This window comes from Callorhinus ursinus, unplaced genomic scaffold (assembly GCF_003265705.2).
Source record: "Callorhinus ursinus isolate GAN/ISIS: 27379988/994484 unplaced genomic scaffold, GSC_fseal_2.0 scaffold4, whole genome shotgun sequence".
NCBI classification, from domain to species: domain Eukaryota; kingdom Metazoa; phylum Chordata; class Mammalia; order Carnivora; family Otariidae; genus Callorhinus; species Callorhinus ursinus.
In genome coordinates, this window is record NW_027397066.1 from 141330204 (window position 1) to 141347008 (window position 16805).

General features: G+C 35.1%; 1 protein-coding gene across 2 annotated transcripts in view; it reads right to left on the minus strand.

Annotated features, from left to right (window-relative positions):
- The window catches only part of SPOCK3 (SPARC (osteonectin), cwcv and kazal like domains proteoglycan 3), a 466791-nt gene that overhangs the window by 145934 nt on the left and 304052 nt on the right, over positions 1-16805 (minus strand). For both annotated transcript variants that reach the window (XM_073892466.1, XM_025874422.2), the window contains exon 6: positions 5907-6021. In XM_073892466.1, coding sequence (XP_073748567.1) covers positions 5907-6021 — 115 coding nt within the window. The remainder of the gene's footprint in view (positions 1-5906; positions 6022-16805) is intronic.

Consider the following 16805-nt stretch of genomic DNA (forward strand, 5'->3'; position numbering starts at 1 on the left):
TTAAAAGAAGAGCTCTTTTTGTTTCTGTTGTTGAATGATCTGTGACTCCACACATGACTTTCATGGGCATAATGATCTCTGATACAAGAGGGACTCGAAACAATGTCTTCTTTACCTTGTGCCTAATGTGGGTCCCAAGCAAGAATAAAAGCAAGCACAATGTCCTCGTACTTTGTTGTTAAACCCATTGTGCTTAAAAATGTGTGGCTGCTATCAAGGCTCAATGTTTGAAAAATATGTTTTTACGCTGCCTTCGGCAACAACATATGAATCAAGACTGCTTTCTTCTGGGGCACCTGGGTGGCTCAGATGGTTAAGCGTCTGCCTTCGGCTCAGGTCATGATCCCAGGGTCCTGGGATCGAGCCCCACATCGGGCTCCTGGCTCAGCAAGGAGCCTGCTTCTCCCTCTCCCTCTGCCTCTCCCCCTGCTCATGCTTTCTCTTCTCTCTCTCTGTATCTCTGTGTCTCAAATGAATAAATAAAATCCTTAAAAAAAAAAAAACTGCTTTCTTCTAACTTTCTAGTCCTATGGTGCCAACTTAACACTAATACACACAAATTCTGATATAAACTAAGTAGCAAAAGCAAGTACTGAAGAATTCAAGAATCTTTAAATAAACTCCACAAAATTATAATCACAAAAACAACGAAGGAATGAAGGTATAGGTATTAACAAATGTGTTTGGAGTTGTAGTTAAAAATATAATTTTCCTGAAAATCTTAAATGACCAGAGAGGGTGTTTTTAGTTAACAAAAACAGTATCCTGGACAATTAGGTTAATATATTTAAAATCTAAATAAGCAGATATTTATTTGAGAAAGCATAAATTAGCATAATTGTATGACAAAGATACATGCGCACACACAGACACACACAGACACACACACACACACACACATACACTCTGCAAAGACCAGTAGCTATGCAAAGAATGTGAAAGATTTATCAAAGAAAATAACCAATAATAACTCCTAGGTGACAGAATTCAACTGCTGAGTTATGTCAAACTTTCAATGCACAGTTGATTTCCAGTGTATAAATACTATTAACTAAAGAAATGAAAACTCTCCAAGCATTTTGTACCCAATCTGATAAAAAAAGCATAAAGAATAAAATTTAAAATGACAATGTATGAGAAATTATATACTGTATTAGAATTCAACAGCATTTAACAAGTGTCATCAATTAAAATGACATGAAAATTCAAAAATGGTTTAATTTGAGGAAATACACCCATAAATCTTTACAATTTATGTATATATCCTATTTTACAGGTGAAAAAACTGAGACACATAAATTTAAATATAATGCCAAAGGTTACACACCCAGTGCAGAACTATTCTAGAATCTATACTTTTAGCCAATAAATTATGCTACCCCACAGGATAACACCACATAAAACAGAAAGAAGTTCTGTAAAAGAGTTACATACACACACACACACACACACACACACACACACACACACACATTTACAATCAAAACTGAAGCAAGCAAGTCTAGTATGCAGGCTAATAGTTACAGTGAATGAGCATCTATTTAATTCTGATACTCTTAGAGAATGAAGGTAAAAGAGAAATAGATTGAGTTACAAGATTCCCAATTTTTGATAAAAGGAAACTTAAGTTGTACAAAAAAATGCAGGTGAGGATGTAATGGAAACTATGAACCATAAGACCAAAAAAAAAACCAAACTGGTATTTTTTTATTAGCATTCTATAAATCACCCAGTCAAGCTAATTTACATGTCACCTCCTCACTCCATTTTGTGTGTGTGTTACATATGGTGAGAACTCCTGACATCTATTTTCTCAGCAAGTCTCTAGTATTCAAAATGGTGTTATTAACCACAGTAGTCATGTGGAACCTTGGATCTCTCGACTTATTCAACCTTCATAACTGTGATTTTATACCCTTTGACCAACCTCTCCCCCACTTCCCACATCGCCTAACCCTTGGTAACCACTTTTCTACTTTTTGGTTCTATGTATTCAACTTTTTTTAAGATCCTCCATATAAGAGAGATCATGCAGTTTTTCTCCTTCTTCTTCTGGCTTATATCACTTAGCATAGTGTTGTCCAGGTACATCCATGTTGCTGCATTTGGCAGAATCTTCTGTTTTAGTATATACATGGGATGGAATATTCCATATCACAATTTCTCTATTCATCCATCAATGAATACTTAGGTTGTTCCCATATCTCATAAATAATGCTGTAGTGAGAATGCAAATATAGACATCTCTTTGAGATACTGATTTCATTTTCTTGGGTATATACCCAGAAGTGGTATTGCTGATCATATGGTAGTTCTTTTTTAGTGTTTGGAGGAAGCTCATATTATTTTCCACAATGGCTGTGCCAATTTACATTGCCATCAACAGTGTATAAGAGTTGCCTTTCCTCCACATCCTCATCAACACTTCCTTTCTTTTATCTTTTTGATAATATTGAAATATTTTATGGGTTCTCTTCCATTTCTCTTGCTGTCTCCACTCCAACTCAGTATTTCAATTCATGAAGGTGTGTGTGTTTAGATGCATGTTGGGGTGAGGGTAAAGAGCATTAAAGTGATATTATTTAAAATTAATAAAATTTTTAAGAGATTAGATATACAAAACCATAATAGCTATATAGACACATAATTATTAAAAAAAGTATTTGGGGGATTAGAATACTCAAATTTGAAACTAAAAAGAAATGTCATTTAAAGGGTCTTCTGAATCTAGCCAGTCAAGTGAATAACCTAATGGAACACTTATGGAATATCATAGGTCTAAAGTTTACTGTGTTTACATACCACCGTTGTGTAGATCATCTAAGATACTTCTAGGGTATATTCCTTTGAATTTGGATTTACCAACTACAAAATAAACACTTTCCAAGGTCCTTTCCATTGTTCTTGATCTTTGGTACCGCAAATTCCTCCTAAGATTTAGGATTGCATTATATATTATATGCAAATTCTATAGAAAATGATCTCTTCATAGACCGTGATCACAACCATGAATTTCATATTAACCTGGCTATATAAAATATATTAGCTTTAAAATTCATCTGAAATGTCAATAGTCTTTGAATGAAGTTGATTAACCTTCCAAATAATCATTCTGTGTTTGTGACCAAATGATAAACTTTAAAAAAAAATGGTGACTAGGGTGAAGAAAGTAATACCCTATAAGAACCTAGAAGCATATGGCCTTTGTAATCTTGATTTTATGAGTTTGAAAAACAGAAAAATGTATCGTTAAGTTAACAATTGAAGAGGGTACGGTATGTATGCTTATTTACCTATGTAAATTCAGAATCTGGAATTTCAAAAATTTAAGTTATTTTTTAAATTTTTGTTACTTGACTGTATATACTTGGACCAATTTGTGTATATCTATTATTGAATACATTAGAACAGAGGAGAAATTTTTTTCTACTCCATAAAGGAAATGCATTTTTATTAGTTTTTATAGATTATAAGTAGCTTTGAAGAATTTATTCTGCTTTAATATAGTAAAAATATAATATGATGTCAATTTGACCTCAAATGTAGGAAGTCAGAAAGATTTAAAAACTATTTCATCATGGGTAATTTCTTCCTCACTCTTCTAAAACAGAGATGCTATTAAACAGAATTTCCTGCACTGCCAAAGTCAGTCTATCGAAGGCATGCTTCTAATATAAATGACAGTTGAAAGATTAGAAATGATACTGAACTAAGTTTTATATTTCCCATGTCTCTTGGCCTTTGGGAAATGACATTCACAATTTTCTGTACTGCTTTTCCACAGCAGCTAGCAAAATCCTGTACTCGCTTTGCCCTGACAATCCATCAGGACAGGATTATTTTAAATTCTTCTTACCTCTCTTTCCACACACAATTGAACACAAATGATCTTTGTCCCCTGACGATGTGACTTTAAGAAAAGTTTCCTTCTGGACATATTAATATAAATGTCATCCAGAGAATCTGAGCAACATGAAACATAATCATTGTTTACCCACAAGGAATCCTCTTCTCAAATGTGTTACCTTCCATATTTAAAGCATATTAAGTTCATTTGCAGTTTGTGGGAGGATAGAATAAATTGATCAACAACAAACACATATTCTGATTCAAAAGTAAGTTCAAAAGCAGGGAATCTTATTGAAAGGAAACCTTGTTGAAGAGTGTGATGTATTAGAGTCATACGCTAATTATGATACTCCTTTTCAACTGTTCTTAATAGCCTCCAATGAAAAGAATGAGACATGAATGTTGAATACCAAGGTAGGATTTACTTTGTACCTGAAGTGATTTTCAGAGGAAAATGTATTCGATTATATAAATAGGGAGTGGGTATGAGGAAGGCAGAGATATTAAAGTACTTCAGTTGAAGGAAAACTATAATTAGCTCTTAATTATATGGGGGCTGATTAATATATTCAAGGTCATGCCGAATATCCTAATTTGGACTATGCTAGAAGAGTGGATTGGGGAAATGGTGGAGTGGGGAATCCAGAAGGAAGCAAGCTCTGAAGCTGGACATAAGCTGGTGTAAGGAACAAAGGTGAGGCTTAAAGAACAGGGCTCTTGGAAGGCAGCTTAGAGCTTTTCTTCCATCACATGTTGTCTTTGTGTACATTGCCTAATGTTTGAGTACTAGCTCACCATGAATTTGCAAGTCAATTTATTTTTAAGTATTAAAGTTGACTTAGTTGCCTTATTAAAGGTAATATGATAACATAGGTTTTCATTTTTAAATTATCTGAAATATTACCTAATGAGTAAAGACCAATCTATGTGGTATAATTGAAGTTCCAAAACTTTTATAATCATTATACTGTACACCTGAAACTAATATTACACTGTATGTTTACTAACTGGAATTTAAATAAAAAGTTAAAAGAAAATCTTTATCTGTACTAAATATTTATCATAGTACTATAACATGGAATATCAAGTATACCATGCTTAACAAAATACGTACTTTATATCAAATGAACTTCATATTCACTAAGATTTTTCCTATCTACAAATCAGTTATTTGTATTTTTCATAAGAAAAGACAACAAAACTCAATTCTTGTGTTGAGAACCTACAATAATAACTTTTAAATTACAAAATTCATATGGTTGCAAAATATATGATAAATGATGATGATGCTCTGTAAAATAGTCTTTGACTTAAAGGAACATCTATTCCCTAAATTTCCTTCCTTATCTACAGCCATAAAGAAATGAAACAGCCATAGAGATATTTTTAAAGGCATAAACAGTATCTCAAACATGTAAGTAATACTGTGTAAACTACAATAAATAACCTACAAAAGATCAACTCATATACAATAACACATGGGGAGTTAAATGTATTTTATTATTTTATTATTAGACACCAAACCAATAAAAAGAAAGATTTAAGGACTCCAGGCCTAATCAAAAGAAAGTTTAATTTATGAAATCATTCTATTATGAAATTTTACACACACACACACACACACACACACACACATACACACACACATACTATATATGGGGTAGACATTTTTATTTTAAAAGGATTGTACTAACTGACTGGTTTCACATCTGATCAAACTACTTTATTACTTACTACTTTACCACTGACTTGCTCCAAAAGAACAAAAAGGAACGTCAAACACATTTTAGACACAATAATTTATAGAAGGCATTGCTTTAGATTTCCTATATATGGTGAACATGTAGAAAAGAAACATCCAACTGTTACTATCAAGATAAATAGAAATCTGTAGAAAAATATTACTTGCTATAATACTTGAGACTTAAAAATTTTCATTTAGAATGTAATTACTGTTACATAGTAAACTTCATTTTGTATTTAATGACAACATTTATTGCAAAACATTTTAATAGCAAAAACAAATGCAAATCTGTAAATAAATTTTCATCACTTACCTCTCTTAACATTTCTGCTTGCACTTGTGGACTTATCTGAAGGACATGGGCAACGTCCTTCACATTTGACTGAGATCTGTTTTCCTAAGACACATGCCTGATACTCTAGTTTGCACTGTATACAAAGAAAAAAAAATGATTATTTAGATACATTTAGTTATCTCAATACAAAGTAAAGAAAGGGACAATAGCACACGGGTGATTCTATTACACATGCTACGGAAAAGACAGATGATTTCAACTCTATGAGTACTAATTCCGAAATGTGGCATTTGGAGTTAGTTTCTTAAATGTTCTCAGCCTTGATTTTCTCATATGGATCATTGGAATAATAACACTGAATCTACAGAGTTTTAAGAATTAAACAGGCGGTTTTCCTAGAGCAGTAGCTACCATGAACTGGGCTCTCAGATGTTAACAGAGTCTGAATGAAATTAGTCAGTCAAAATTATTATGGCTCATGAAGTTTTGTTTTGTTTTCTTTAGTTTAGCTTAATTTGTTTTGATTCTCTTTGTAAACATTATTCTTTGTAGCATTTTAAGCCTGATTATCCTTAACTCATTGTTAATATTTCAAAACTGCACAATTTGACATGATTTAAAAATTGTAAACCTACTCCATCTTTTAAGAGGCAATAATTACCTTCCTACTCTAAAAGAAATAGATCTTGCTAATTCTAAAGTAATGTGATTTCTTTAGTGGCTATGTCCATAAATTTACTCAGTGCAAATTATTTTAAAATTAAATATTAGGGCAGACTTTCTGGCTCCAACTGACAAATGCACCAGTGACTAATTTAATTCAGCTTCGGCTGATACCAAGAAACACTGAATATACCCAATGACTAATCAGATTACTCATATCTGTACAACATTTTTTCTTTGTCAAATAACTCTAATGGACAGGCAAAATTCATAACTAGCCTTTCAACAAATGAGTTAAAATTATTACGCTTGGAATATATATGTAGTGGCTTGATGGGCTTTTTTAGAGGAATAAACTCTTTCAAAAAATCATTTTTTATTATTATTCAATGTTTCAGTAATTGAAGGAAATGATTTTGACTTGTAAAATCACAATGAATTTTAAATGTAATTAAAATGCCTAATGGCTGATGAAAAGTAGAAATAGATAAGAAATTATGAGCACTTTAATGAAAGCCAGATAAGTTATATAAAACTTTGAAACCTCAAATGTAATATTTTTTACTCTAACTTCTTCTAACTTAATATTTCAGAACCCTGGATCTGGTCATATGAAAATTCTGACTCATGACATAATTTAAGAAAAGTTCAAGAACAATTGTAAATCGTATGTGAACAGACAAAGCCAAAAGTCAATATTAACTATAGCTAATATTAAATTTAAAAATTTTAAAATATGTTATCTCCCTTCAAAGATGCTTTACGCCATACTCATTTACATTCTAAATGTGGTTTATTTTAAAAGTGATTTTTTTTATTCAAAGAAAATGAAAGCCTGAAAATAATTGAATGAAAAACAAAAATACATGACTTGTGAGTTTAAAAACTTTCACCTCTTAGATAACTTCCTTTGACATAACAAAAATTTTCTAAGCTGTCTAAAATTTGCATGTGATGAAATTATAGCTTTGAAAAAGAATTACTTTATAAATAAAACAATTTCTTTTTCAGAATGGTTCTACCAAACTCTCTTTTTTCTGTGTACATTTCTGTAAAGACCAACAGAATCAGAAGGATAGCAAATCCACCCCATGTTGATAGTTATAAGAATCTACTCCTTGTAATCAGAAAACCATTTAGTTTTATTTACTTATGGATTGCTTTTCAAAAACATCGTCATGAATAATTTTATTCAAAGAATATTAGGACATTAAAAGTACTATTTTAAAATATTTTTTAGCTACACCCACTGATTGAATTTCTAATTGATGATATTCAATTTACTTAATTATCACAAAGCTGAAATATTTATAAAAGTATAAGTGAACTAAAATATCACATAAAGGGCATGCTCATTAGTTTATAATTACCAAAAAATGGAAATTCTGTAGAGAAAGACATGATTAATGCATTCCTGATTATCTAAGACCCTGAGCATTGAGAATACTTCAGTTAGGAGTTACTGTGAAAAGCAAGACCGCAAAATGATTTTTCAATGGGCAAAGTTGACACTTGTCAGGGAAAGTAAGTTAAAGTCATTTGTTTAATCACAGGATCAAAGTAGAAAATATGATCTTACTACAGGAGAGGTCTGGTTTGCTCATAGAAAAGACCCCAAGTATCAGGGTAATGAATGCTGGGACAGGCTATTATTACAGATTTTTAAGATAATGCAATCACCATGGCCTTGTTGGATGGCTTAAATCAGAGGTTCTCAGTTGGGGTGATTTTGCCCCCAGGGGACATTTGGAAACATTTTTGGTTGTTACAATTGTGAAGGAGGGATTGTTGCTGACACTTACTAGACGCCAGAAATGCTGCTAAACATCTTTCAAGACACAGGTAGGCCCCCCAAAATAAAGCATAACCTGACCTCAAATGTCAATAGTGTCCTGATTTAGCTCTGAACAATGAATAATTAACTAAACTCTTAGGATCCCTTCCATATTTCCTTAGGAATTTTTTCTTGGTCATTCATTAAAGTAATGCAATAAGATAAAAACAAAACAAAACAAAACAAAAAAAATAAAAACGATGGCATAAATAAACTACCAGCTACAAGTACTTAAATTACCCAGAAAAAAAAAAAAACAGAAAAGACAAATCAGCTAAAATAACAAAATACACAGCTTATAAATGATGACTTTCACTGAGGTATCCCTATGTGTCAAACACTGTGTTTGATGCATTATATATATATTTTTTAAAGATTTTATTTATTTAGGGGCACCTGGGTGGCTCAGTTGGTTAAGCGACTGCCTTCGGCTCAGGTCATGATCCTGGAGTCCCGGGATCGGGTCCCATATCGGGCTCCCTGCCCAGCAGGAAGTCTGCTTCTCCCTCTGACCCTCTTCCCTCTCGTGCTCTCTATCTCTCATTATCTCTCTGTCAAATAAATAAATCTCTTTAAAAAAAAGATTTTATTTATTTATTTGACAGAGAGAGACATAGCTAGAGAGGGAACACAAGCAGGGGGAGTGGGAGAGGAAGAAGCAGGCTTCCCGCGGAGCAGGGAGCCAGATGCGGGGCTCGATCCCAAGACCCTGGGATTATGACCTGAGCTGAAGGCAGACGCTTAATGACTGAGCCACCCAGGCGCCCCAGATGCATTATATTTTGATCAGTCAGGTAAGACAGGTATATTTTTTTAAATAAGTCTTTCAAATGAAGTTAGAAAACTTTAGGCAGCTGATCAAAAATGCATGGCTAAAATGGGGTTTGAGCACTATTTTATAGTGCTTCTCATGTAGAACAAGTATATAATTAGCAGTAGCTAAAAATAGCAACAATGTTCTGCTTATTGTAGTGATAAAAATTTTGATTCAAGTGAAAAAATAAATTGGGAATTTGGAATATTATGAATCACTTTTATTAGTGTTTGTTTTAATCTACGTTGGACTAATATATTACATTATACATCTTTAATACCTTAGACAACCAATATCTTAGACATGATCTGAGCTCTCATGAATAGAATTTCTCGTAGTCCCGGCACCTGGGTGGCTCAGTTGGTTAAGCGACTGCCTTCGGCTCAGGTCATGATCCTGGAGTCCCGGGATCAAGTCCTTCATCGGGCTCCCTGCTCAGCGGGGCTTTTGCTTCTCCCTCTGACACTCTTCCCTCTCGTGCTCTCTATCTTTCATTTTCTCTCTCTCAAATAAATAAATAAAATCTTTAAAAAAATAAAATTAAAAAAAAATTTCTCATAGTCCGCTATAGCTAACACTTCTGCAAGTACATGTCCTTCATTTGAGTTTTTCTGATCCCCACTCTGGTGTTTCCCATGTAAAAACAACCAGAGGAGGAAAAAACAGACGTGATTTAGACTTGAATCCATTCACATGTTGGGATTTACCAATTACATGCACATGTTATTATTGTAGCACAAATAACAAGCAGGGAGTTAAGCATAGCAAAAACCTTTGGCAACCCTATGCACTAAAGTGGACACTACCCCATTGTTTTCTCTGTTTGTCACTCTATTTTTCATTAATAAATAACACCCCCTTTATATTGGGCAAATGTCTCCTTTTCTCACTAGAAATTTTATTTTGGGAAACTAAATTTTACATACCAATGTTATAGCATACCTCTTACCACAGGGTCAAAGTCCTGTGACATGAGGCAGGTTAAACTCAGCTTCCTACATTTTTATTCAGATCTGAGGAGAGAGAAGTAGATCCTTTGCAGGGACAACACTAGAGATGTGAGCACATATACTATTAAAGAAAATCAAAATGAGGAAAGGACCAACAGAGTCCTGAGAACGTTAAAGTCCTTAATTTAAGCAATCTTTAAGGTTAAATGATATGCAAGGCAATTTCCCCTTACACTTCAAAATATTTCTATCAGACATCTAGAAACTGAGTATTATTAAGACTAGTTGAATTTAAGCTGAGATGAGATGACATGAGGACGGTAAGGACTCTTTAACACAGGTTCATAAATTTATAATCCCTGTCATGTAGTCATGATCCAGTTAAAATATTGCACTGGTTGGCAACTAAACTGTCTAAGGAGAACAGCCCAGAAAAAAAAAAAAAAGCAACAAATGTATATTGTTTTTTTGAATCAATATATCTCTGATTTTCCAAACAGGAATTATTATTAGATATATTTTACTTTTCTCCCCAAATTAAACACATCTCAAAATATCAAAAAGAAATTTCTTATTTGCCACAGACCTAACAATATCTTACAGTGTAACATGAGAACATACCAAGGAGAAAGCAACTTGACACATGGATTATGGACTCAGAACTGATGCGGTACTGTGTTTCGCATGGTTTCTCTTTGAAGAGTACCTGAGTATGTACATGGGATGGCTATATTAAATTCTGCCTTAAACTCAGTTAAATCCAATGTAGTCCTAGAATGTCAGGATTGTATATTCCCTCACCTCAGCTGAGATGTGAATATATGCATACAAAGAAACCTTACTGTTGTTTATGTGACTAACTGATTTGGTTGAGTTATAAGATCATGTGCTATTAAGTGTCTCTGATTTTGTGATCTGTGTGCACAATGCAGTGTTCATATATGCATTTTCCTCCTTGTTAGGCTGTCGTTGTAAACAGGTATCTTAAACTGCAAAATCTGGTAATAAATTTAAAACTTTTAAGAATAAAAAAATACAGTGTGTTTATTTTATAATTATTTCCTTCTCATAGGTTGTACTAAATTTTGTCATCAAACCAAAATTGTTGTTTAAATTATTCTAGACAAATGTCGCTTTCAATTATGAGTAAAAGTTTCAATTAAAACAAAGCCTACAAAAATACATTGTTTGGGGCTCCTGGGTGTCTCAGCCATTAAGCGTCTGCCTTCGGCTCAGGTCATGATCCCAGGGTCCTGGGATTGAGCCCCATGTCAGGCTCTCTGCTCAGCCGGGAGCCTGCTTCCCCCCCACTGACTCCCCCTGCTTGTGTTCTTGCTCTTGCTATCTCTCTCTCTCTCTCTGTGAAAATAAATAAATAAAATCTTTGAAAAAACCCACATCGTTTGATGATGGATATAATATATACATGACATTAATGAAGTCATTTAACTTACTTTGATTTTTATTTTCATTATTTATGTTAGTATAAAATATGGGCATTGACAGATAACTCAAACTTTCCCAGAAGGGTGCAGAGTAGTTAAAAATAATTAAGAAATGGATGAAAATAGAAGGTCATAATACCAAGTACTCCAAAAAGTTAGGGTTATATATGATAAGAAATTATTTTTACAGATAGAAACGGCAGTGAATTTTTTTAAAAGAATGGCACCTGGGTGACTCAGTCAGTTGAGCATCTGACTCTTTGGTTTCAGCTCATGGGTCATGGGATTGAGCCCAGTGTGGGGTTCTGTGCTCAGCAGGGAGTCTGCTTGAAGATTCTCTCGCTCTGCCCCTCCCACTAGACCATTCTCCCACCCCCTCTCAAATAAATCTTAAAAAAATAAAAAATAAAAAAACAAATTAAAAGAATGGCAATAAGTAACAAGGGATGTATTTTAAAAGAACACACAAGGAGATGAAAGATTCAGGACAGAAAGTTGAATTTAGCAAACAAGAGAAAAGACCTTGAAGACCTCAAAGTTTTCAATGACTTTAACAATTATACAAACATAAAAATACTAAGGTGTGGTAGCTTGGGCATACATTTCAACATCTATGGGGTTAACACACTGAAATTTTTATATTAACTATTTCAATGAACATAAAGCTTGAGGAAATTTCTTGTTTATTATGCTTAATAAATACCAAGAACCTATTTAAAATTATGTACTAATGGTCCATAGCCCCTAAACAGTTTCATGCACTGGTAGCAGTGATAATTGGGATATGCTGGAAGGGAAAGATAGGGACACAGTAGTGCACTTAGTTTTGACAAAAAGATGGAATCACATAAAACTTCGTTTTTCCACTGTGTAAAGTATTCCTCTTGAGTAAACCTGAGGGAGTAACCCGGGAGACATTACTTCCAGAGTGCCCCCTGTTGACTCACTACAGGAATACATGTGCATCTAAGACCACAGCTCATCATAAACCTTTGGAAACGAAGAATCCTGGCAAAGTTGACTAAAGAAAAGAGGATGGACTTGCTAACTGGGGTGATCAAAACATTATGAGGGAGGAGTTTATATAGGAAAGGTAAATATAAAAAGGAAGAACAACAAAGATAAGGTGAGACATAGATAGTGGAAGCAAACTGGTTAACTTTTCAGAAGTTAATAATTTCTTAAATATTATAAATAAACAAGTATCTTTCTAGGATACACATGCATACAAATATATCAATAATTAATTCCAAGTGTGTCTCTCTACATATACTTTAAGATATATCTTAAAATATATAAAATATATAATAAAATCTATACATTTTTAAGACTAAAAAAACAACAAAAACAAACCCCACAACTCAACATGAGTTCATACTGATACCTCCAATTCCAATCCAACATCTCAGGATTCTTTTTTTTTTTTTTAAAGATTTTATTTATTTGACAGAGAGAGACAACAGCGAGAGAGGGAACACAAGCAGGGGGAGTGGGAGAGGGAGAAGCAGGCCTCCCGCGGAGCAGGGAGCCCGATGCGGGGCTCAATCCAGGGACCCTGGGTCCATGACCTGTGCTTAAGGCAGACGCTTAACCGACTGAGCCACCCAGGCATCCCCAACATCTCAGGATTCTTTCCAGCCTCCCATTTTCCATGTTTGTAAGCACTTTCTCCAACAATAAGAAACATAGATTTACTTATATGATCACTCTATTTTCTTAATTGCCCAAGAGAACAATCTCACAGCTTCCTAGCCATCTCTTCAGCATAGAAATTCCAGGAACATTCCCCACTAGATACCCCACACTTCCATGCTATATTACAAAGTGCAAACTTTGTCTATCCACCACCGTGCAGTGGATCCACTACCTTTGGGCCAAGGAGGGGAAGAAAGGAACCCAACTTTTTTTTTTTTTTTCCCTGTAGCTCCACTAATTACTAAGAGAAGAGTGCTGGAATCATACGATGTATGAGTGAGATTTGATAATGTCTCCCTGTAGAAACTGCTTTACAGATCTTGAAACCATTTTATTATATACATACAAGACAGAATTTATTCTATTAGATTTTCTAGATGAATTAACATGATAATCATTTTGTAGTAATCTTTTTCATCTTCTATGACTTTTATTGGGAAATCTAGTTTTTCTGACACTGAAGAGCTATCCTACTATTTTGTAGTATTGGAAGACAAGTCCCTACGTGTTTCCGTACATCTTAGGAGCAGAGGCATTTGATAGCCTTTTGTTTGGTATCGTATCTTCAATTTTGTTTGTATGGTAATATCCTTGCAAGGTAGAGATAATTCTGCCTCCTATCTGGAAGAAAGGGCAGATTTGTTTGCTTCCCAGTAAAATAAAAATAATGTTTCCCATTAAGCAAAGTTTGAGCAAGCTTGTTTGCAGCCCATTATGAAATATATAGATTTCTTTAGCTGTGATACAAACCCAATGTGTGTGGAACATCCAACTGGGTTACTCTGCATTGTCCTGTGGGACTTATGAGGAAAGGAGAATTGATGCAAATATAAACATTGTTCTCCTTGTCTCATAAGTAATAAGTTGCTTTGTCTCTGACCCGGGAGTCTTAGGTCTTCTGTCAGTATTCATAAACTATGGCATGTATCTTCATGTAGGGTAAAAAATCTCAGACCTTTCACAGTTCTTTTGACAATGAGGATGGGATGCTTACAGAGCTATGGCTTTCTGGAAGTGAAAGGACACTAAGCCCCCTGGACCAGATCAGAAGATATGAGAAGATTGTCCATGATCCAATAGCGAATGTTCTGACTACTCTCACCTGAGTCATGAACCAAAAGTGGAAAAAGGATCACCCACTGTTCTATATGCTATTGAAAGTTCTAAGCCTGAGCAGCAAGAAGTAGGATTGGCTGAAACTGTTCAAATAGTGCTTTGGTTATTGCTCACTAGCCTCCAGGCAGGAAGAGGAATGTAGTGTTATCTTGATATTAGGGTCAAAGTTTCTCTATTTCCAAATGAGACAGGGGCCATGCACACTCATCCAAATGTACTGAAGAACTTTGGGGTAGGTGAGAGATTCAAAATTTTGTGGCTATTTTGGATGCAAGCACCATCCGTCATGCCCAGTTCTGTTGGGAAAGCTGAACTTAGATTCAACTGATGGGGTTTGGGCATACTTACAATATGGAAGGTGAGCCAACATGACCTTTCTTGTGGGGATTATTGGACCAATTCAGTGCATGTTGCTGTTGCTTCTACATCTGAATGTGTAGTAGGTATTGATGTGCTATATGTTTATACTTTGCTGTCTGATAAGTGTCAAGAGGGATCCAAGAGCCAACAATTTTCCAGTGGGAAAAACTTCTTGCCATTTGCCACCAGTGGGTACTTATAAACTCTAATGTTCCTTATACAGATGATGTCCTGTTTTTGGAAAGTCAGAAGCTTCAGTCCCAAAGACTCTGACTGCAATATTATTACACTTCTGTCAACAAGAATGGCTGAATGAACTCCTGATGAAATTCAGAAGCCCATTTGCTAAGTAAAGTTTTTTTAGGACTATTTGGGTAGATTCACAATGCTCAGTCTCACTCATAGTGAAGGAAGACTGTTATCTCTTTGGTCATCACTGCCAAAAAGCAGTCCCAGCACCTAACTGGGCTTTTTGGGTATTGAAAAGAGTATACTCCTCCCTTAGACATTTTACTTCTTCATTTATATCAGCCAAATCAACAGGCTTATTTGAAGCTGTCCAACAAGCTGTGTCATACTCTTGACCTTTAGGGCCACTACCTTAAAGAACCTTTTCAGCTATAACTCTCTGTTGATACTTTTTTCAGGTCATGCTGTTCCTATTCCAGTTCCATCCGCTGACTCTGGCTATGTCATTTTGTCCTGTGAAACCAACATGCATCATATGTTTGACTTTTTGGACTATTTGTAGCCTGACAACAGCGCAGCTTTTATCATAAAGTCACTAAACAGGCTGACAAGTAAGGTAACTAACAGACCTTCTATGTCCCTTTACTGTCCACGGGCATCTGATATTGTAAGCATTGGTATGGTCTCTTCAAAAATCTCAAAAAGGTTTCGAACTCTGCCTTCCTCACTTTAGCAAAGCAGTTTGGTCACTGAATTTTGCTGTCTCCAGAAAGGAAACTTACCCTCTCAGCTGGTCCCTTACTAATTAACAGGATGAAAAGAGGTTATAGATACCTTTTTCAAATATTCAGGCTTTTTCTTTCCTTCTTCCAACAGCAACGTCAGGCTGGCCTTTGTTGCTGTACCCCTGCAGATGACAGCCTGTCCAAAGGGGACCTTGGAAATTCAAGCTTAATTCTGACTCAGCCATCTGGATTGTCTTGTTGTATTAACATGGTCCTGGATCACACTGCTCACTAAGTCCCCTGATGGTAGTCCATGCAGCTAGAAGTTGGGAACACGATGTGTTTCTCTTTTACTTCCCTTGTCCCTGCTGGACTGGACTCCTATAGGTGAAATATTTATGTATAGAGTTTAGGGGTTAAGAGGAAGAAATGCGGAATTTTACTTTCTGTAATGGGGCACACTAATTTTGTGTTTATGGAGGGAGAGCAACAACCTCAGCACAAAGGGAGGGAGCACCTTAGACCCTGAGAGAAATGGCAGAGGGAGAGAAATTAATGATCTTTTGTCTTTCAGAGCCACCCTTATTTCCTCCCCAAGGAATGTGCCCTTGTATGGTTTTCCCAAAGTGTTACAAATGCTTAAACTTAATTGCTAGATTTTCCTTTCCCTAGACATTTCCTTCTCTACTCTGCTTAACCTAACTGAGTCTATCAGAAAGATAAAGGAATAGCACCAGCTCCTCAACCTCCCACGCAAAGCACCTGCCAATACCTCCCGAAGTCTTTCTCATCTCCATTCTCATGCAGTGAGATGGCTCAATGCCATCAGTTGGTTGCTTCGAAAAATAGGACAGGTTGGACAGACTGCTTTCCAGCATCACTCCAAAAACAAGGAGTAGAATCAATTATTCTAATTCAATTGGAAAATCAAGCATCTTCTGGTGGGCTGGAAGGTCACATTTGATGTACTATCAATCTGTGTTCCCAGAAAAAATGTAGTTCTTACTTGCAGGTCACGGCAGTTTTAATAATATTTTGTTTTCAGGGCACCATGTGCACTGCTGGGACAGTTCTCTTAAATGGAATCTAGGCATGAATATGCCTCCATACAGAAAAGATGGTGATT